At 39.0% G+C, this 24150-nt stretch overlaps 1 protein-coding gene across 1 annotated transcript; it reads left to right on the forward strand.

Annotated features, from left to right (window-relative positions):
- Window positions 1–246: 246 nt before the first annotated feature.
- On the forward strand, window positions 247–21847 carry kctd16a (potassium channel tetramerization domain containing 16a). The gene is made up of 2 exons (XM_051861073.1): window positions 247–1721; window positions 20498–21847. Exons 1-2 carry the CDS (start codon window positions 917–919, stop codon window positions 20929–20931), a joined length of 1239 nt encoding a protein of 412 aa, XP_051717033.1. The 5' UTR covers window positions 247–916; the 3' UTR covers window positions 20932–21847.
- The last annotated feature ends 2303 nt before the right edge of the window (window positions 21848–24150 follow it).

Consider the following 24150-nt stretch of genomic DNA (forward strand, 5'->3'; position numbering starts at 1 on the left):
GGCTAAATAAAACTACTTGTTTTAACCCAGCAGTTGGGTTAAATGTTTGCCAACCTGCTGGGTTAAAACAACCCAATCGCTGGGTTTGTCCATTTTCAACCCAACTTGGGTTGTTTTAACCCAGCATTTTTCAGATCTCTAGGAAGCCATGTGGGATTTGAGCTCAACCACTTTAACTAAAACACATATCGCAGCCTAAGCATTCCATGTTCTTATCGAGCACAATAATTGCATGAGCATATTTGTAATTGTGGAGAAGCAGGGTGCAATGCTTGTATCTTTCCAGCTGTCATTTTCCTTTAAGATGATGTAAGGCTCATCTCCCTAAGAATGGTCTCCCTCCCCCGTCCAAAGCCTCTCTCAGCACGCTGCATTCATTCGCACTACGCTGCTGATGCTCTGGAGAGTAAGGATGCTCAAACTTCCCAACGCACCATCCTTTTCAACTCGAGAAATGCTGGGTGGGTGCCAGATACATGTAGACTAACTGTTCTGAACGGACAGGATTTCATGACAGAGAAAGAAGTTGAAGCTGTCTTGGCTGGTGCAGTTTTTCATTTTTTATAAGCAGAACTTATTTTTGGATTTTCAGCTGGAGGTTACATGAGCTGCACAATTGGTTCCCATGGGTGAGAGCTCTTCTATTTCTACGTTATTATAAATAACAGGAGATATGTGTTCAGATATATCATCTGGCAATAGACGCCCAGTTGCATTTGTAGAAGAAGCCTCATTTTGATACATTTATACTTTTATAAACACACTCTGCAGGTCTCAGAGATGTTAACATAATGGACTGTGAAGGTCTGTTAAAGAGTGTGCAGGTTATGTTCCTCTTGACTTTTTGCTCAGGCAAACACAAATCAAAAACTTTTGCGTCTTCGCTTTTTCATTTTTTGAAGTGTGCAACGCCAAAATGGCACTGACTGAAAATTGCAGGACTTATCAAACGCCCAAGGACAGTGGATGTGCTCAGAGTTGCTCTTCAGATGTGGTGGAGCTCAATGTAGGTGGACAGGTGTACTACACACGCCATGCCACCCTCACCAGCGTGCCAAACTCACTGCTGGGTAAATTATTCTCCACTAAAAAGGACATTTCCAATGCCCTCGCGCAGGACATCAAGGGACGCTACTTCATTGACAGGGACGGATTTCTGTTTCGATATGTGTTGGACTATCTCCGCGATAAGAACGTAGTCCTGCCGGATTATTTCCCGGAGAAAGGGAGGCTGAAACGGGAGGCTGAGTTCTTCCAGCTGCCCGAGCTCGTCAAAATCCTCACACCAGATGATTATACTCACAGTGATTTTGACGAAGCGTCCCAGGGAAGCGATCAGAGGTTGTTTCCCGCGTCTTACCTGGACGCGCGCGATCGGCGCTACGGCTTCCTCACGGTGGGATACAAGAGCTCGTGCGCGTTCGGAAGGGACGCTGATCCAAAACCTCGAGGAATACCCAAAATCTTTATTTGCGGAAGGGTCGGTCTGGCTAAAGAAGTTTTCGGGGACACGCTGAACGACAGCCGGGATCCTGACCGGCCACCTGAGCGATACACTTCCCAGTTTTACCTCAAGTTTCGCCACCTGGAGCGAGCGTTTGATATGCTCGCGGAGAGCGGATTCCACATCGTCGCGTGCAATTCATCACTCACCACATCTCCTCACAACAGACATACAGACGACAGAAACTGGTCCAATAACACGGAGTATGTCTTCTACCGTAAGTACAGTAAACAACAATGCTAGTCAGTGGTTATCGCTAAATCATAATCGTTTGTTGTCAGTTATTTAAACAACTCTCTAAAAACGCTGGGCTAAAAACAACCCAAGTTGGGTTGAAAATGGAGAAACCCAGCGATTGGGTTGTTTTAACCCAGCAGTTGGGTTAAATGTTTGCCCAACCTGCTGGGCAACAATAATAATCAAAAGGTGAACATTTATTAATAAGTACACTCTAAAAAATGCTTGGGTTGGGTTGAAAATGGACAAACCCAGCGGTTGGGTTAAATGTTTCAGTTTTATTTAACCCAACTATTACTGTATTGCTTGCTTAAAATGAACCCAAAGTAATTAACATTTATTAATAAGTTTAATGAATAATAATTAAACAATAAATATTTGTTAAATTGCTTATTAATAAATGTTCGCCTTTTGATTATTATTGTTGCCTCTAGTAATTATGTGTCTGATTTTTAATTTCCAACCTATTTTGGGTTCATTTTAAGCCAACCATATAGTCATTTTTAAACAATAGTTGGGTTAAATAAAACTACCCAGCAGGTTGGGCAGATATTTAACCCAACCGCTGGGTTTGTCCATTTTCAACCCAACTTGGGTTGTTTTTAACCCAGCATTTCTTAGAGTGAATGATTGATTTAAGACTAAATCAATTATTTTGTCTTCGGTATTCAGAAACATTTGACCATTGAACTTTGAACCAGTCAGAATCGAATATAACAGCTCCAGCTAAGGAAAATCCAAATTATAAACCTTTAGGATAAAGTGTATTTGATTAAGAGGCACAACATGAGTTTGCACACTTTAGTACCACTAGGCGGCATATATAGTTTGTTCAATTATATCCTGATCAATTCGAATAAATTGTGCTCAATTCTATTGGTGACAAATGCACATTTCTTCAAGTAGCATATTAGTTTTTCCACTAAGAACATTGATAGAAGCTTTTGAGCCAATGCAGATGTGGAGAATTCCCTCAAGTATAGCTCTCAGGGATATGAACGGAGTGTGGTATGAATATTTCAGTAATCTGATGGTCATGTCATCCCTCCCTTCTCTCACCCTCTTTTTCTCTCTCTTATATCCAAATTGTATTTAAATACAATTTGGATATAATTGTTCGCCAGCGCCTACCTTCATTAGTGGTTCACTTGACTTGCCTTTGTCTTAAATGAGAGAGATGTTGCAGCATATGGCCAATTAAAAATCACTTTGTGCTTAATTCCAAACGAGTCCCCTTGGAAAACCTAAAAACAGTGGGCCTGGAACGGAGAGCTTCTGGAGGACAGTCACAAGATTTTTGGGGCGAATGGACATATGGCTGCTTAATGATTTGTTCTCTGTCATCAGTGTAATTACTGCAGCATTCAGCCCCTCCCATAGCCCACACATAATGGAAGACTTGTGATGACAAATCAAGATATACAATAAAGATATGAGGAGTCATGCTAAATCTAATTTTTTCTAAATGCATCTTAAAGATCTTATAGTGAACTATTCATCTGTGCATATGTTTACCTCATAAAGTTTAATGTTTAAAATGTCAACTGTGAAAACAACAGACTTCTCTTGGTTGACGTATGTAGGACTTCTCCAATGAAGTAGTGAACAGTTCAATGAATATTCACTTAAACCCCTGTGCAAAACCCACATATGAACATGCAATCAACAACCGATGCATTGAACCAAGTCCCCGTCCTACATTTTTTTTCTTTTTCAGTCTGATGTACAAATTTTATGATGAATAACTTACATTTTAGACAAAATATTGCAGTTACTTTGTACATTTTTCAAGCAGAATTATTTGTTGTGTCTCACACTGTAGCATTCTTGTTTCATTCAAGAATGAATCAGTGTTTTTGAACAAATTGATTAAGTAAATGATTCAATGACTCACTTGTAAGGACAGTCATTTGTTTCATTCCTGAATGATTCAACATATTTGACTGAATTGAGTGAATGAATAATTCAATGAATTAGTGTGCCCGAAGGGGCGAAGACCCCTATTGAAATCGTTAGTTTTCTTCTTATTATTATTCCGCTCTTGAGTCTATGGCAACCCATAGAACCGTATGGTAAAAAGTTATGAAATTTGGCACACAGAGTCTCTACTTCAAACCCTCTAGCACCACCAACAGGTTAAAGATTCACTCATGTTTATGCTCATTACTTTTGACGCGTAAGTCCTAGAAACTGTTAAAAAAAAAAAAAAAAAATTTTTCCTCTGATTCCATGACTCATGTTGATTCGAATGCACTCAAGACATCATTTCCTTCATGAAAATGTTTCTGCCATTTTGAATTTTCCGAAAAACCTACTTTTCCGAACTCCTCCTACAGCGTTTGTCCAATTTGCACGAAATTGGTATGTAGCATCTACACACAATCCAGGCAAAAAGTTACTAAAAGATTTTTGATCGGCCGATCCGTTCTCCTATAGCGCATCAACAAATTTGACGGCGAGCACTCAAAAATGGATCTGATGCTGTATCTTCGCAATGATTTGATGTATTGACTCCAAACTTGGTATGTGTCATTACAGGCATGACTTGGGGGTACATGCACAGTATCGTCACAGCGCCACCTACTGGTGCAGAGATAGGAAAAATGGCTATTTTTGCTTATAACTTTTGAATGCCTTGTCCTCATGACGATGGAAGATTCCTTGAGGCATGCCGAGTTGAATGATATCCAATTTTCTTTGGTCGGCCATTTTGAATTTTGTCATAAAATGCTGTGTTTTTAAGAACGCATTAATGTATCATTACGAAACTCGCTTTGATTCATCAAGGTCATTTTCTGCGAGGACCTGTATAGTTTTAGGTCAGCGCACCCTAGTGGTCAAGAGATATAATAAAATTCATGCTTATAACAGATGAAAAATTCAACATATTGTCATTTGATTTACATCATTAGATTTGTTGGCTTATGCCGAGTCCGATACCAAATTTGCCATATTTTACCATACTTACTGTCCGCCATATTGAATTTTATTCAAAACCTACATTTTCGAACTCCTCCTACAAAATTTGTCTAATTTGTACGAAATTTGTTATGTGGCATCCACAGACACTCATGACAAAAAGTTATCAAAAGATTTTTGATAGACCCAACCGTTGATTTATACTGCATCAACAAATTTGACTGTGAGTGCAGAAAAATGGATATGCGGCTGTATCTTTGCAAATGTTTTGTGTATTGACACGAAACTTGGTACATGTCATCACAGGGATGACTTGAAGGTACATGCAGAGTTTCGTCATAGTGCCACCTACTGCTCAGAAGTTATAAACCATGTTATTATGTTAGAAGTGTTTTAACTGATGTAATTTAAACAGCTTTATCCTAACCTCATGATCACAGATGTCCACAAATATTTACTTTTCTGCCCTTAATCGGTTTGACCCCATAATTGCTGTTTGCAGCTATATTTAAATATAAGATCATTGCTGAATTTATGGCAGATAAGATTTTATGGCATTTCTCAAAGATTCATAAGCAAACACAGAATTACTAAAAGTCTAAAAGGGCAATCAAAAACAAATTATCTAATCACATATATCACCTAAAACTCCACAAACTCACATTAAACTTCACATAAATAAAATAGTTGCAGACTGATTCTGATATTTCAGAAAAAATGGAGAATCACCACTCACGAGGGGTGTCATGATATTATTTTATTGAGAGGACAGGAGTGCTGGTTCACTTGGTGCCCATAGATGGACAAAATAAGAAATGACAAAAGAATTAAAATCTACTTAGTTGTTCCTTTATATTAGAGTAAGATTTGACAATCTAGTAGTACAAATTTTATTTAACCTGAAAGGGGACCTGGTTTTAAATCCTAACCTATTACTTCTTTTAATAAACCAAACAAATGAACCTGACAGCTAGTGATCATCATGAATTTTTGTTTAATGAAAAAAAGCAGGTTTGACATTTTTTTTCCACAGAAAAAAAGAGATATGATTTGGAGAGATATGAGGGTGGGTCGATGATGACTAATGTGTGATTTGTACTTCAGCGTTAAGCAATTGTTCAATGTAATTTAAAAGATGCAAATAATTATATATTATTTTGCATTTAAAGTTGCTCTAAAATTTGATGGTGAATGTGAAATGCACCTGCATTAAACTGTCTTGAGACATCTGTCAAATCAGATAACAAGATAAAATTATAATGTAGGTAGATGCATTTCACATAATGGTTGAAATGTCATATTTTCACTGTTCAGTTTACTGCATGATTGGTAGATTCTTGTTTCTCTTCTGAATTAGTTTGCTCTCGAATCCCCTGGTAAATGAACCAGTTGCTTTTTACAGGCCTCACTGCCTTATCTTGTGCTGTTACTTCTCAGAACATCACCCACATGACACATTTTTACCAATTTAGACCGCCCAAGGGATCGGTAATATATCATTTGCGGTCAATAGGGCTGCTTTTTCTCTGTTTTTCAGTACAAGCTTATTTTTCTTTGTCGCTTACTCACTCATCCTCTTTCTTATGTACTTTATCACCATCTCAACCCATTCTAGTTAAAAATGTGCTGCAGGTTGCCCTTGACATTTTTTTTTTAATTATTTGTACCAACTGCTCAGTTTTGTCTTTGCATTAATTAAAAGTCGTGATTAATGGACAATGATCACAGCCACAGTGACTTCTTGTAGGCAGAAAAATAAATTGCATGAGCATCACACATCTCACACATAGCCACATTTCATAGCTGCATTCAGACGGAACTAATTTACTGACTTTTCCCGCTTTTTATTTATTGCCTGCATCAGTTATGGCATTCCATTTTGACCCTAAATTTCAACCTGTTGTCAGGACTCTGAAAAATATGCATTTTAAATTCTACACACATTGCACATTAATGATGAACAGCCCAGAATATATAAAATAAGACTTGTTTCTTCTCCCGAAAATGAATACAATAAGAATAACTTATGAAATATTTAGAAAAAAGTTTAGTTTATCATTGTCAGTAACAGTCTCTATTCAAATGGGTGAGCCTTATTCTTTTGAACATTATGGAGCAAAACAATATAGCTAATTATCTACATCACAAGCCAGCTTGAAAGTTTTCCAATTAAAAAGCTATTAGATGTTTCTTAAGGTCACCTTCTTTGTTGCCAAAGAATACTGATGATTTATGGCATGTTTTTACATCATAAAGCATGCATGCATAATTATCTTTACATCTGAAACCTAGAATTTAGCTCACAATATATAATTGTGCATTTAATGTAATGCAACATCATGACGCGGCCCGTCACATTGTTTCCATTCCAGTGCAGATTACAAGTTAGTGTGGAGTGTGTGTGTGTGTGTGTGGGGGGATGGGGGGGTGGGGGTGTAATCTAATGTGGTCCATATAGTGTATTAGGCCCACAGCACTTGAAACGCTCAGTTTCCGAGCTGGGCAACTAAGCTTGTTCGAATGCACCATGCATTGTAAGAGAGAGAGATATCATTCTGGCCATTTCCTCTAAGATCCTCATGTGAATATGCAGTTTCTATTATTCCTGTGAACACTAGTGATTTACTGTCATTATTGAACTGGCACAGGAAACGATTCCTGTGTCCACTGTGGGAGTTGAGATGGGGCAAATCTGTTCCCATCTCTGTACAGAAAGAGCCACTTGGCCCACCTGAAATGGAAAGTAAATGGAGAACAGCGAGAAAGCTGTGTGAAAGTGGTTTTCCCAGCAGATCCAGCCATATCAAGTGTGTTAAAGATTTCTGCAAAGAAAACTATGAAATTATGGGTTGATGCTTTGATATGGGATTTGGGGCTAAAATTCGATGTAAGATATAGGGCCACAATGCGACGCCAGGTGCGACGCAAGTGTTTTTTGCTAGTTTCATCCCAACGCAGTTATCATTTTCACGTCCAGCGCCCACGTTGTTTAAATAGCAAATGCACTCATGCCCATCTGTTCGCCTATGGGAGTGCTGGTCTGAAAACGAAGTGTGTTCAGGTGCATTGTTGGCGTGTTGCTATTTTGAGGCAACTGAAAACGACTGCGCCATTGACCAACAAAAACCTGCTCTAAAGTCAATGGTGCAGTATTTTTTTTTTTTGTTATTTAAAGGACGCGTTAGTAATATGCACCTATAATGTGCACAACACGCTTATAGTAATGTGCACAACAGCTTGTTACACGCAAACATGCCAAATATTGAAAATAAAAGGATTACAATGAAAAAGATTATTATTGTGTACATCTACATGTCATAATGGACAGTCATTGCATGTATCAGAATTACCTATTTGCAGTAATGATGAATGAAACTGGCTAATTATTTGATCAATCGTGGCAATACACACATGTATTTAAACTGACTCGTCATATTCCGCCATGTAAATAGAGAATCCACCATGGCGCGAGCACACCTGGCTTTTAAAGGGAATGGGAGCTGACACTCTGATTGGTTTATTGCATGTTATGCCCAAAACACACCCATGACTCATTAAGAGACTAGGTACGACCCTTTTGGACCATGCGCCTGGCGTGCCGACCATTTTTTGCATCGTTAAACTAGCAAAAGTGGATTCGGACACGCCCTAAGTGCACCTAAGTTCAGACCATGCGCTTAGATTGTTAAAATAGGCCCCATACTGTAAGATACAGATATAGGCTGCGTCCAAAATGGCATACTCTCTTTTAAATAAGTACTTACTTTGTGAGCGCTAAAAAAGTATGTTCTATATAATGTGTGTTGTATGAATGCAATAGAGACTTCTTCCTGTTTTCACTGTCATGTGACCTACAGACCTACCATGCACGGAGCGTTCTTTAGAACTTCCGCAATAATTTAAGCCAGCTGGAAAACTTCCGGTGAAATGTCACTTGCTGGTGTGTTAATAGTGTAATACTTAGTTTATAATCAAAATATAGTTACTTAAATAGTCAGGCATAGTATTAATATAGCTATTCAATTGTAAAACGACATAAAAAATAAATAAATAAAGACGTACCCCAGTGTTCCTCCTCGGCTAAATTTAATTCAACCATCAGTTTTCACACTTGCGTGTGTGAGTTTTCACAAGTGTGCCAAAAACATTGATCTTGCACTGACTGACAGCTGCTGTGATTACAAAGGGAGAGCGCCGTGCTCACTTTCTGTGTAATTCATTCACAAGAAAAGTTATTGTTTTTCATGAGATTTTGTGAGTACTTCATACTTAACTTTGACAAAATGTATTTTTAAACCTAGTTATTTTATAATGTTTAATATTTATTCAAAAGCGAGTGGAAAAACTATTACAGGAAATGTCTAATATATGCGCAAATAAATGCTACTCTGCCGCCACCTGCTGGTTATAGTGGTAATTAATGTCTTTTTTTATTTTTAAATAAGTGTTTTCTATCAAATGTTGGCTTTCCTACATTTTGAATCGTTCAGTTTTACAAATGGGGACAATCTCAGAAGGATGAACAAATAATGGTTGTGGTCATTACATTAAAAATAACATTTGAAGTGCAGACACGGCATTTCTTAAACGGTCCCAATAGCTTCGTCTTTATTCGCAATCAATAAAACTGGTTTATTGTCAAATTAGGTAAATGTGATAACTGCATTAAAATATGAATACAACATTAAAAAGTCAACCACTGATGGTTTTGTGTCGATGTACAGTGAGTACAGAATGATCAGGTAACAGTTCACCGAAAATGCCCAAGCTGGCTTAACGACAACCAGGAAGTAGCCGTGCATATAGTCAATTAGAGATCACATTATTTGAAGTCTATCTTTGAAGTCACCATGAAATGAAAATCGACAAGTTCTAATTATAATGGAATATTTCAGTATTTATTAAACTATGAATGATTTATCTGTGACCATTATTATTGTTTTTTTTTATCTTGAAACAAAATAACTCCCCCTCCCTTTTGCAGTGACATCTCTTCTCTGATAATGTGTTTACTGGTCTGAGGGCGGGGCAACCTGTAACTCACATGACATCACAGCAACAGCAAACCACAACCATCCAATCAATTCCCCATGTACAAAATCAAGCCCCGCCCTACATTTGTTCTTATTTGACAAGCTGTTTCACTTGGATATACATCACAATAGGGACACTATTGCAACTTCCATTTAATGCCGGCTTTAACAATCTATATAAATATAATATATATAAATATATATCTATGTTTACAAATGATAATATTATATGCAATCAATTAAGAAAATTTTTTGTAATCGATTACAGTGCTCATTTAGTTGTACCACATAATGAAGGAAATGTGTCCAGTTTTCTTCAATAGCCTGCTGTTTAAAAAGCATTTCAGGATACACATCATAAAATTGGTTGAAAGAATTTCTATAGTGTACAAAATATTAATAATAGCATACGAGGAAGCGTGTCTGGATTGTTAGTTTATATACATTGCAAGTACCAAAAATGTTTTACACTCTCACCCAAAGACTTGACATTACATCACAGTGTGAATTTCACAGCAGTTGCTCTTCTTTAGTATTATTCCTGCTCTCCTTCACTGTTTTATCTCCATGACACTGTGAAATTTTTCTTTCTCCACATCTCAAAAGGAACCACTGTAGTAATGACAGGGTCTATGTCATCTCTTTCTATGGTCTTATTAAACCTCAACAGCTCTTCAGTGGGGGTCATGACTGCATTGAGATGATCTGGGCTCTCCAATCTGTCTGTCAGGCACTTCTTTGCCACAGACACGCATGACTGCCTTCAACAAAGAAGGAGATTGCAGCTCATGTCAACATCAGTCAGAGGATGAAATTGTCACATTGTCTGTAATTTTCCAGCACAAAGCCTCTGGAATGCAGACTTGGAGACTGCGAATGGCATTACTTGTCCTAAATGTATTAAAGGGGACCTATTAAACCCTTTTTCCAAGTCTTGATTTTTCACATATTTGACATTGTTGCAGCTCCTCTCTTCCCAGTCTGTCAGTAACGCTCTGTTTAGTTCCTGTCTCTATGAAGCCCCTCCTTCTGAAAAGCACAATGTGCTCTGATTGGTCGGTTGGACCAGTGTGTTGTGACTGGTCAACCTCTTCAAGCGTGTGTGGGACATAACCATAGACTGTATAAAACATGGACGTAGTGTCCGTGACGTCACCCGTAGGTTCTGAAGAGCATTTTTGAAGCCCAAAATGGGTGGAGCCGGCCGTCGCCATCTTGGCATCACCGCGCGTCACTCCCGGATAACCGAAAATGGGCAAAGAGGCGGGACGTGGGTGGAGCTGAGGTGCCTGGTTGCTGAAACCACGTCCTCGTAGCTCGACGTGATCAAGTTAGCTCAGGCTATCTATCTTAGAAACTATCTAAAATATTAATAAAGATAACAAATTTGAAAGTTCTAAGAGTTTACCGTCAATCTACGGTGTCTGTTTTACGATATAGATACTCAAGCAACAGTAATATTGTAATTTGTGTCGGGCGTGCAAATGACAACAAGCAAAATTAAAAAATGGGACTTCATACCTTTGTTATGAAATAGCGATTGTGAGATGAATCCAATCCATCGCACTTGGGTAAAATGTCCATTAAAAACATCCAACAAAAGCATTAAATCCATGAAATATTGATATATTGTCCATTGTTTGCGTCATATTTCTTCTGAACGATCTGCTCTCTATCATCGATCTTCAAGAAATTATGCAATCTGAGCACCGATTGTATATATTAGACTCTCACAAACATATGAACCCGTGTCCGAAGTATATTTTTCAAAATAGTGCAGCAGTTTTAGTTATAATATCCAAGCAGTGCCGTCGGATTTTGTGGTGTCTTGAGAGGCATATTCTCCAGCCATTGTCACTGTAGTAAATCTGACGGACAATGCCAAGTTCAGCGGCTGGAATTAGCTGAGGTGACATGGCGGCTAACAGACAGCAGACAAACGGCTAGTAGTGACTGCAGCGGCAATCCGCCTGTCACTCAAGTGGCCACGCCCTTAATTATGCAGAACTTTAAAGCTTAATAGAATTAAAACAGATGAGGTATAAAAAAATTCACCCCCCTCACAGTTGTCATGAAGGGCAAAATTAGCTATATAGACCAAAACCACTTTTTGTACCAGGCTGTAAACATATTTTTTTCTGCTGTAAAGTTGGGCATTTTAACATGGGGGGTCTATGGGATTGACTCCCTTTTGGAGCCTGTCTCTAGTGGCCAGTCGATGAATTGCAGTTTAAGTCACTTCCGTGTTGGATTCAAGAGAGAGAATGGAAGGTTGCCGCTGTATACTTTCATTTCACTTCAATATGGATAGTATCTGATGAAAGAATAAATGATAAAACTAACAAATAGAGCCAAATTGCGGAAATTGTAAAGGCGGCAAATTTTAATTTCAGTGTCAAATAAGAAAGATACTAGATTTATGGGTTTATTATAAACAGCCACTTGTACAACTCGTGAAGTTTACTTAAATAGGGTTTTAATAATAAATAAAAATTACATTAATAAATAATGGATTAAAAGATATATACGTCATAGATGATGCATGTTAATACAGCACGTGAGCTTCTGTAACGCCCACATCCAGAACTCACACACTCCCATCTCTGTGATAAACACGGAGATGATGTTAGTCCCGTCCAGATCGGTACATGAAATGACAGACATCGAGTGATAAGAATTGTAACACAAATGTTGTTTAGAAAACTAGTCCCGTCCAAATAGGGCTTTAGATACAAGCTCTTTTCATCTGCAAAGATGAGTCTTCTAAGACCGCTCCCCCGCAAGAACAGAATTGGCCTACTTTGTATATTAACAAGCACATAAACATTATCAAACCTCAGGCACAAGCTCAAAACTATAAGGGAGGGACTTTAGTCCTGGGCAAAATGCATATTTCCAAAGACCTCTGAGTTTATCAGCATCATACAGTACATGTTGAACTGGTGTTGATTTAGCGTTGATCTGCAGTTTTTCATAGAATAAAAATATGGCACAGGCTTCCAGAATTCAGGATCGGTATCAGCGGTCTCATTCTCATTAACAAGCCTTCATGTGCAGAGAGATTCCTTTGCTAATTTCCCATATCAAAGCATTCTGTTGAAAATTAAGAGGTCTTTTTTATGATCTAAGGCCAGAGCCACAAAAGCTGAGTGTGCAGAAAGACCTGTACCTGCTGAAGGGATTTTATTTCTATCTCAGTAAAATTGATGGTTATCATTGTATTGTGCAAACCGAGCTGAGACCTGTATGCGTGTGTGTGTGTGTGTATGTGTGTGTGGAAATAGCTCAAATCCAGAAATGCCTGCAGGGTTGTGGTGAGTATGATTGGTTGACTTTCTTGGCATACCAAAATGGACGGCTCGACTCAGTCATTTTTCAAGAGCTGAGAATATTTATTTTTTCCTTTAGCTGTTTGTAGATAGACCCTATATTTGAAGCTGATCCACACAGCCCAAAAGAAAATTGTATTCCCCCACTTTTATAGGTTATTTTATTAGCACATCTTTCATACATTTTAAATATAACTGAATCAAATGAGCAAACTGTTAACCTATAGCTAGAATGATGGAGTGATGATGCATTTTTGTAGGCCAACTCAGAGGTTAGCATCAGTCTGGTTCCCTCGACAAAAAGCCAATGGGATTTTACATTGGCTTTTGATTATTGCAGAAAATAAGCTGTGACCAACAAAAGTTCATGATTCTTACATGCATTGTTCATCACGATAATCTTCAGGCTATAAAAACGACATTACGGTCGCATGATACCGTCACCATCACTACTCTTCCGACAACTCTTTCAGTCTTTATTTGAAATCTACAAGTCACTATTAACTATGACTTTTGCCTCAATAAACTCCTAATTACTGCTTATTAATAGTTAGTAAGGTAGTCGTTAAGTTTAGGTATTGGATAGATTAAGGGGTGTAGAATAAGGTCATGCAGAATAAGGCATTAATATGTGCTTTATAAGTACTAATAAACCACCAATATCCTAGTAATATGCATGCAACTTAATAGTGAGAACTGGACCCTAAACTAAAGTTATCTTTTTTTTCTTTTCTTTTTTGTTATTAAAAACAAGCAAGCTCAGGTGAGAAAAAGTAACAAACGTAATGCAACACATTACTTAAATAACCAAGTAACAGAATTAGTTACGTTTTAAGTAACGCAATGCTGTAACGCATATTGTCCTCTACTTCACCCAAGTTGAAACCGGAGACAACCCCATAAGAGCACTAGCTTGACAAAGTCCTGAAACCTCCCTTGAGGACCATCGCCGGGCAGGAGAACAAGATGTTTTAAGTTTTCATTAAGTTCAGTCCAAAAAAAAAAAGAGAAAAGAATAGAAATGAGAGTGCTGTCAGGATGCGTTAGATAGGCAAGTCCCCAAAAAAAGGTCAACCAAAAACAAACGTGACAGCTTTGAAAGATAAACAGAAACAAAATACCAGACAATGGGCCTCATTCATGTAACACGAGCAGAATTCATTTTTTGTTTAAATCGTTTGTAAAGCCGACAAAAACTACACCGACTAATCATCCTACTTGTACAACGACTGAACACCAATGGAGAAGTTAATATTGCTGGTTACTGCATTCTTATTCAACCAAAGCTTCTCAGCTGGAAAAAAATGCTCCGTCTCCATACCACTCTCAATCGCCCCCAGCTGGCTGTTTTCAGAAGAGCGTCTGGCATTTTTTTAAACTGGCTAAAAATGCTTTGGCCGACACACGTTAATTAATTATTTATTGTTAGGCATATGGCCAGTTAGTCTCTTTAGCATTTATGCAATATACTGGAGCCAAATTCTGACAAGGGAGTCCAGAAGATTCCTGGACACGTAATTTGCATAGTTGTAATTCATAGGCTGGGATGCTAATTGTGAATGAGCATGAACGCATGCCCTATTTACAAATGATTGGAATTCATTAAAGTGGACCTATTATGCCCCTTTCACAAGATGTAATATAAGTCTCTGGTGTCCCCAGAATGTGTCTGTGAAGTTTCAGCTCAAAATACCCCACAGATCATTTATTATAGCTTGTCAAATTTGCCCCTATTTGGGTGTGAGCAAAAACACACCGTTTTTGTGTGTGTCCCTTTAAATGTAAATGAGCTGCTGCTCCCCGCCCCCTTTCCAGAAGAGGGCGGAGCTTTAACAGCTCACGCTTCGGTTGCTCAACAACAACAAAGCTGGAGAATCTCACGCAGCCAAAATGAGGATTGTCAGTAACGGTGTTCAGCCTTACATTGTTCAAACCGGAGTCGACACTGATGGAGAGACTCAGGAAGAAGTTACAAATTTTAGACGTTATTGAATGGTTAGTGGATAAATTTATGTAGTTGCTGTGGAGTTGATTCAACTCATCCACTAGCATGTGCCGTCATGTTAATCTTTTGTGCAAATCCAGCGTTGAATTGACCCTCATTTGTGAAGCAGTCCGGTGTAAAATGACGGCATGTCAACAACACTCTACTTGTAGTGGCCTTGCCCCCTTTGTTGCGTGTTCTCGGGGGCGGGGTTTATGTAAATTTTAGGGTTAGTGATATCACCCATCCGGGAAGAAGCTCGTTGTAGTCCTTAAAAAGCGATTTCTGTAAAAGAAAATATCTCCCTTTGCATTGAATTTTGAGCGTCGTAACTTTGCAGATGTTGTTTATGCTCAAACAGCAACATTACACACTAACTAAAGTTAAAAAAGTGAAATCATGGCTGTGTGAGATTCTCCAGCTTTGTTGTTGTCGAGCAACCGAAGCACGAGCTGTTAAAGCTCCGCCCTCTTCTGGAAAGGGGTCCGGGAGCAGCAGCTCATTTGCATTTAAAGGGACGCACACAAAAACAGTGTGTTTTTGCTCACACCCAAATAGGGGCAAATTTGACAAGCTATAATAAATGATCTGTGGGGTGTTTTGAGCTGAAACTTCACAGACACATTCTGGAGACACCAGAGACTTATATTACATCTCGCAAATGGGATATTATAGGTCCCCTTTAAAATAAATCTTTATGTTCTCAATGTAATCTGATTGAAAAACAATGCAAAGAAATCTGATTTGTGAACCGGACATAATGGGTTTGTATTCTTATAGGCCTTGTGATTTCCAGTAGACATAATCCATAATTAATAGTATTTAGTAGTTAAACATCTCTCCAAACTTTAATGCACGCAAACACAGGAAGCATTACAGCTGCAGGTCATAAACACAAATACATTAGTTGCCGCCCCTATGATTAGCATCAGCTGCTACAAGATTGAGCGTTAATTAAAAATGCATAGATGTGCGTCACACTATTTTTAGGATTGCTGTCTGAGCTCCGCTCTGGTGCTAGCAAACACATTACACCAGGCACACTGCTCGGGAGAATTCCGATCTGAAGCACTCTCAGGCATTTAGACACAATGCATTGTGGGTAGACACTGGTGGGTGGATGCCCCTTGTGATGAGATTGTCTCCGCTCAAGCCTGGTGCCAAATGCATCTCTCAAGCTTGTGTAATTCATGAGAATGCACTCACATACGGTAACTGATTTAACTCCCCGACTGTAATGGGCCTGCAATATGATCTGGGCAGCCGTTTGCTTCTCTGTAGTCGGTTGGAGATCTGAAGACAGAGGATGGGGTGGATACAGCAAAATGCAATCAATTTCTTGTCTGATAGATACTGCAGCCATAAGCTTGGTGAGTATTAATGGTAAACAGCACCAGATTAGCCTAATGTCCTGCTGACCAAGGCCATTTGATATTTACCCCTTACAGTAATGCCAATAAGAGACGATTGTGGAATGCAGATCTTTACAGACTGTTTGGGAAATGTGAGTTTTCATATAAACGAGTAGCACAGCAAGCTGAGGAGCAGTTTCAACCCAGCTTGTTTTTTTTTTTATGTCAGCGTTATTGTTGCTCGCCTCCGTTCTTGACTTGTGGTCCCATCAGGCTGCACCATCCATTTTGCAACGATCCTTCAATAAAAGCCTCTTCATATGCTGCAGGAAAAGAGAGGTGAAGATGAGCGATGGACAGAGGCGAACCTGGTTTATTTGTTATGCAGGGAAATGTTCTGGTGTCAGATTCATGGATTCCCATTAGAAGGCCACTAGCAATCACACTGCCTTCAATTAGCCTGTTATTGCATTCTGTAAAATGTATTTGTAGCTCAGTTGAATGATTTTGTTATTAATCAGGATAAATTAGCTGCTTTGGAGACACAATGAACACAAATTATTGCCTCTGAGAATCGTGTTTAGCTAATTATGATACTCAGATGTAAAATACAGATGATGCTTAATTGGTGATCATTCTTTTTAATAGTATGGCAAGCTGATGGGAAAAGGGTTGAAATTCTATACATGAGTGAAAGAAAGAGAAACACCAATAACAGGAAGATGGAGATATGGTGACCCCCTGAGAGAAAATGTCAGACTTATTTTATCAAGCCTCTGTCAAGCTATAGATACGTGTTCTCAAAACCACACAGAGTTTGGAATGAGAAAACACAGCAGCGATTATATACACACATGTGCAATCTCATGCACATACTTTGATTTGGGTTGGTGTCTCTCTCAATGTAATGTCCAGGTTAAATTTAATTCCCCAAATTAAAGGAACAAACATAAGTAATTAAATTATGCATAAAAAAAATATACTTTTTTTTTTTTTGCTTTAAATTGTACAATATAAATTATCATTACTGTACTTGAAAAGTTTTTCATGTTTAAAAAGATTTTTTTTTTTAAATTTTTTGCCACAGATGCACATGTATTGCAAAACTATTTATCTATTTATTTTATTAACATTTTTAGTGGTCTTAACTAATGTTTAATTTTAATACCACAATGATTAACTTCTTTACTATTTTTTTGTTATTTATGCTTGTATTTATTTACATTTGCATTACTATTTATTTTTTATTTATGTTTGTATTTCTTTACTTTTGCATTACTATTTATTTTATTTATGCTTGTATTTGTATTACAGTAATGATAATTTTAATGCTCTAAAACATTCATTTTAATAATGGTGTATACATTCTTTACTATTTATTTATTAATTTACATTTAATTTTCTTTTTGCATTACAATAAAGATGTATAAATTCTTTACTAATTAATTAATAAATTTTTTTATGCATTACAGAAATGAGAATTTTAATGTTCTTGAAAAATGATCATTTTCTTCATACAAAATATTTCGTGCATTGATTTTGACATGAAATATGACCCGTACACGTTCACAGAGTTTTTTTTTTTTCACTGGAGTGGGAGGTGATTTGTGTCCATGAACTGAAGGAGACATCTGGGCTCGAGGGCCGGTGATACATGGGGCCAGTACATCCCTGCCAGGAAACAGAATAGCTAGAGGTTGGTTTGCGGTCTGCCAGTGAAGGTGAACAGGATGTCATACATTTACAGTTTCACAGAGTGCTTCAAAGATGAAGAAAACATTTGATTTTCAGAAATTTATTTTAAACAGAAATTCAAGAGGAGTGTGTTTCTCTAATACTGTTTTTAGAGCTCAGCTTCTCACTCAAGCATTAAAGGTAGGGTAGGCAATTTCGGAGAGGCTAGCAATAGCAAGCTAGCTTTGAAAACATGAGATCTCTATGAAGCCACACCTCCTCCAAAACACACAAACACGCACCAGTGTTGCCAAGTCCGTGGTTTTCCCGCGGAATTAGGCTCCTTGAACACGTTGCTCCGAGTTATTTTTCATGTCCTGCGGGTTGAAGCGACCCCAAATAACATGATATTTAGCCCCTGAAATGTGAATTTTACCAGGGGAACCCTGCCAAAAATGCGGATTTTACCTCCCGGAATGCAATTTTTACCGGCGGACCCCCCCTGAAATGCGATTAGGCTAGTTTTCGGCTAGTTTTGAGTAGCAACTGGGCAGGTTTTGTTGTGAAAACCTTACAACCCTCATGCATACAGCCAGAGCGGAGTCTGCAAAGTGTCATGAGAGATGGTGTTAAATTACCTCATGTCTCAAAGCACATAACATTACAACAATAATGAACGTAAACAACTTACAAAGCTCTAGTTGTACCACCTGACTGCTGCAGATTAATTTCGGCATTGATAGTGTTGACATAGAAATGCATCAGAGTCTGAGGATGTGAATAGCTCTGGGTAGAACTTTATGGGTTTCCATCTCGTAATTATGGTAGTTATGGCGTGAACAAGCTTGTTGTTTTGGTTCAGGAGGAACTGTAAAAGGTGGCTGCTGTCTGTTTGTTGTCTGTCTTAACTCTGCATAGTCTTGTGAAACGTGCTGATGATGTGTGATGTCTGCGCGAGCAGGTGTGCGGAGGAATGGAAATACATATGTTGACAGGCAGATAGGACATCCTATCATTGCATTCGGACATTTTTTTTGGTCCTCAGACTTCCACAGAAAATATGTGTACGTGTTTTAATATTTAGACCACTTCTATTATTGATTGCTATCAGGATGTGAAGAGAGTTTCAATAACAAAAAGTGTATATAAAAAAAAATTCTACCCTACCTTTATTGTAAATTTATTTGAAGGCATCCCATCCCTTCATTCAGCTGTGATCTTTGGATATTTCTGTGCAGTCATAGTTTGTTTTGATGCATGCACATCCATCAGTTAACAAAAGGGGTTGATGCACACTGTTATCTATTTGAGACAAGGACTCAGTCCTTTGTGGTTTTAGCAAAGTTCTTTGTCCAAAACACAAAACAGATCAATACATATAGTTGAAATGGTGATTTAAATATGGATTCTTTATGTCTTTGATAAGGTCAACTTGATAAGGTCAAACTGCTCAGTGCCAAACGACCAGCTTACACTCGTACATATGAATGTGTTTCAGTCATAGACTGTAAAAAAACAGATGGACGACGCACCTTCACTGTAGAGAAGTGAAGCCACCAATGTCCCAATATGGCGCTGACATCTTGCGCAGTAGTGAGCATGAAATGGAGCCGCGGTATCAAGGCCCCGCCCACACTCCTGCAGAATCGGTTAGTACAATTTACTGCAGAACAACTCATGATGTCGGTGTGAAATAATCAGTTATGGAAATGTAGAAATTAAAGTTAAAGCTCTAATCTTCTCCCGAAGATCCCAAAAAAAGTCAGTTGGCGCCTCAGTGACTACTTCACTCAGAGAAGCTGTCAATCATGACGTCACACTCCTGTTTTTATAGCATCAAATAACTAAACCCAAATTTATTTTAAAAAACAAACACTTGATCTTACATCAGCGTGATAAAAACTACCTAAAATGACAGAAACCATCTTTGAAAAAAGTGTTATTTGTTTAGTTTGTCTCACATCCCATTAGATTACATGGAGAAGGCGGAGTTTATGACCTATACTGCATCCAGCCATCAGGGGGTGCTTCACTTTTCAGGACTTGTACGGCACACTTGGTTTCACTGTGCGAAATGCACGTGATGTTTTTTTATTTCCAAGTTTCAGTTTCATTTCTTTTGAGTAAATGGTGCATTTTGGGCTACTTAAATAGTGGCATGAGCATCGACTTCTGTAAAATGAGAAACATCTGTGCCATTAGAGGAGTATTTATAATATCTGTATTGGTTGAACTGCAGTAATATAAGGGGAAATGAAGAATATCTTTGTTTCACCTTAGTTCTTTCACCTTTGTTATCAGGTTTCACACATCCTGATTCCTGAACGGGCCGCTCTGCAATCTGATACCTACAACAAAATTGCATTGACTTCCAAAATGACTTATAATTTGACTTCTGTTATCATTTTGGCTGTTTTTTTGTGCTCGGTTGACATTTGTGGGTTTTGTGGCTTTGTGTTTTTAAGGTGGCCCATCCGGATGGTCTTCTTCTCACTGCGACTGCTGCTGCAAGAGTCACAAGAGCGAGCGCGAGGGTGAGAGCGGCACTTCCTTCAACGAGCTCTCCACTTCCTGTTCTGAGTCCCAATCAGAAGCTAGCTCTCCCCAGGAAACGGTCATCGTGCGTCCGGTCACCCGCCAGACCAACATCCAGACTTTGGACCGGCCGGTGAAAAAGGGTCCGACCCCAATTCCCAGGAGAACTGATCTGCTTCGTGTGCGGACCACGGGGCCACGTGACGTCATGGCAGGGAAGAGGAAACCGGCCAAGGAGAAGCTGACCCCAGAGCAGGAGCTGGAGAAATGCATCCAGGACTTCCGACGGATTAAAATTCCAGCACGCTTTCCGGAGAGGAAGTACATGTGGCAGTCGGAGCTCTTGAAAAAATATCAGCTCTGAAATGATTTCCTGCAGGCTCACTGAGCCTATTAGTGCAACACAACAACGCGCATAAGATGACATCATAACTCTTCTTTGCTTGGGCTTAATTGGCTCGTCTGTGTAATCATGCAGCAAGATGCACAATTAACAATTCAGTGAACCTCAAGTGACTCCTAAAGGGACCAGTCCTGTTTTGCTAGCAAGCACAATGACATTAAACTCTAAACCGATTTCACAGCGTCTAGACACACCTCTCAAATAAAAAAACAGATTGTACTGTATATATACAAAATAACCAAGTGTATTACCTGTTAATGCTCAAAGTCAGCGCACGGACAGCACTTTTTTGTACAGCGTTTCACCTGTAAATGCAATGCACATCAGAGAACTATGTGAATGCTGTTTGCATCATTCAATGCTGTGTTCAGCTTATGGATAGTATCAACACAAATCGACCCTTTATTTAAAGAGTGCGGTCATGTTTACCATTGCTTGACAAAATTTTGCAAGCACAAGCCAGTCATTCCAATGCAAAAAAGGTGGTCAAATGAATTTTATGCGCTGGTTTGAAAGTGACTTCTGTGTGAGCCGTGTTGAAACTGGACCTTTTTTTCACACGAAATTTCGTGATCGCACCTTAAGACAGCACAAGTGAGTATGTTCTTGCGGTAGATGCATGTTATTTCACTCATATAGAGTAATGGCTCATATCAATGCATTTAATTTGTGATGTGATCTACATTATTCACCAAACACCATTCACCCAAACCCAGCTGAAACACATCAGGACGATCGGACTGAAATATTAGGCTGTTTCTGTTCGTCATTGTGAACATTTGTGCTGAGACTTTTGATTTTGCTTGTGGGTATATGAGGTATTTTTCTTGTTCTGAATGTGCAATGAATCATTAAATGAACTGGGTTTAAAGTACAATTTGTTCATTTGAGTTGTTCTAATCCTGACACATTGCAATGCTGCACCTCTTACGGTTTTTACATTAAAGTAGGTACAGCATTTAAACAGGATCCTTGACAGAAAAAATCAAGAGCTGCTTGTTTCTTGTTTGCGTCAAATGAATATATGCATGCAAATCAGATGAAAGATGCGAGGAGGTAAAATTGTCTCTTAACAAATGTGGCAGATGACCTTCTCTTTGAATTTAACAGATTATGAGCTTTGCTGAATCTAATACTAAACCGCAGACAAATCTCTTTGCAACACCCCTTTCAGCTGATTTCAGATGCTCAACGGTGTAATTCTGCATTGTGCTGCCTGATATATTAGTTTTCTCTTTTTCTGTCACTGTGAAGGAAAATTTTTGATAAATTCATGCATCACAGATACCATTTTTAACTGACTATTTTTAGCCATAAGATTCTGCAGTGTTGCTACATTTCACCTGCAACAGAAAAGCTTTGGGACAGCAGAAGCATGATAGACTAGAAGTGTATTTGCTCAATCACAAATCTGCGAGAAAGCATCATAAAGGTGACACTAACGTGTATTCAGATATTGGAATATACACCGATCAGGCATAACATTATGACCACCTTCCTAATATTGTGTTGGTCCTGCCAAAGCAGCCCTGACCCGTCGAGGCATGGACTCCACTAGACCCCTGAAGGTGTGCTGTGGTATCTGACACCAAGATGTTAGCAGCAGATCCTTTAAGTCCTGTAAGCTGCGAGGTGGAGTCTCCATGGATCGGACTTGTTTGTTCAGCACATCCCACAGATGCTCGATTGGATTGAGATCTGGGGAATTTGGAGGCCACGTCAACACCTCAAACTTGTTATTGTGCTCCTCAAACCATTCCTGAACCATTTTTGCTTTGTGGCAGGGCGCATTATCCTGCTGAAAGAGGCCACAGCCACCAGGTAATACCGTTTCCATGAAAGGGTGTGCATGGTCTGCAACAATGTACGTGTCAAAGTAACATCCACATGGATGGCAGGACCCAAGGTTTCCCAGCAGAACATTGCCCAAAGCATCACACTGCCTCCACCGGCTTGCCTTCTTCCCATAGTGCATCCTGGTGCCATGTGTTCTCCAGGTAAGTGACGCACATGAACCCAGCCATAAACATAATGTAAAAGAAAACATGATTCATCAGACCAGGCCACCTTCTTCCATTGCTCCATGGTCCAGTTCTGATGCTCACGTGTCCACTGTTGACGCTTTCGGCGGTGGACAGGGGTCAGCACAGGCACCCTGACTGGTCTGCAGCTATGTAGCCCCATATGCAACAAACTGTGATGCACTGTGTATTCTGACACCTTTCTATCAGAACCAGCATTAACTTCTTGAGCAATTTGAGCTACAGTAGCTCGTCTGTTGGATCGGACCACACGGGCCAGCCTTCGCTGAGTCTTGGCCGCCCATGACCCTGTCGCCGGTTCACCACTGTTACTTCCTTGGACCACTTTTGATAGATACTGACCACTGCAGACCGGGAACACCCCACAAGAGCTGCAGTTTTGGAGATGCTCTGACCCAGTCGTCTAGCCATCACAATTTGGCCCTTGTCAAACTCGCTCAAATCCTTACGCTTGCCCATTTTTCCTGCTTCTAACACATCAACTTTGAGGACAAAATATAAATATAAATATAATATAAATATAAATATAATATAAATATATCCACCCACTAACAGGTGCCGTGATGAAGAGATGATCAGTGTTATTCACTTCACCTCTCAGTGCTCATAATGTTATGCCTAAGTTCTTAATTCTGAAAAAAAAAAAAAAGGATTCACTGCAACATTTGTGTGTTGTGCTATCACATTATGATCCTCACCAAACTGTATTTTTTCATTCAATGCACTAAACATCTAGATTGTTAGTGGAAGATTTAGGGTTGGCTTGTGTCTTTGTAGTTTTCTGCCAAGCAAACCCAGCATGCATACTAATGACACAACTTCAAGAGCCATTTAATTGATTTTGCAGTTGAAATATTTCAATCAGCATCAAAGGCATTAGTCATCTTCATTCTCTTTTGATCCCGCTTCAGTTTTGTCAACTTGTGCCCCATGTTCAAAAACCAAACTGACCCCTCCATGTATTCCTTGTGTCCATAATATACTCCCAAACAGATCAATGAAAGGGCATGGGAAGGATCCGAAATTTGGCCCTGTGCACTGACACACTACTCTCTTTGAGAATCAATAGCAGAAGATCCTAAGGGAAGTTCAGTGTGAGTAACATGCCCTGGTCAGACAAGAGGAAGAGCAGATGAAC

Source organism: Ctenopharyngodon idella, chromosome 14, assembly GCF_019924925.1.
Source record: "Ctenopharyngodon idella isolate HZGC_01 chromosome 14, HZGC01, whole genome shotgun sequence".
NCBI lineage: Eukaryota > Metazoa > Chordata > Actinopteri > Cypriniformes > Xenocyprididae > Ctenopharyngodon > Ctenopharyngodon idella.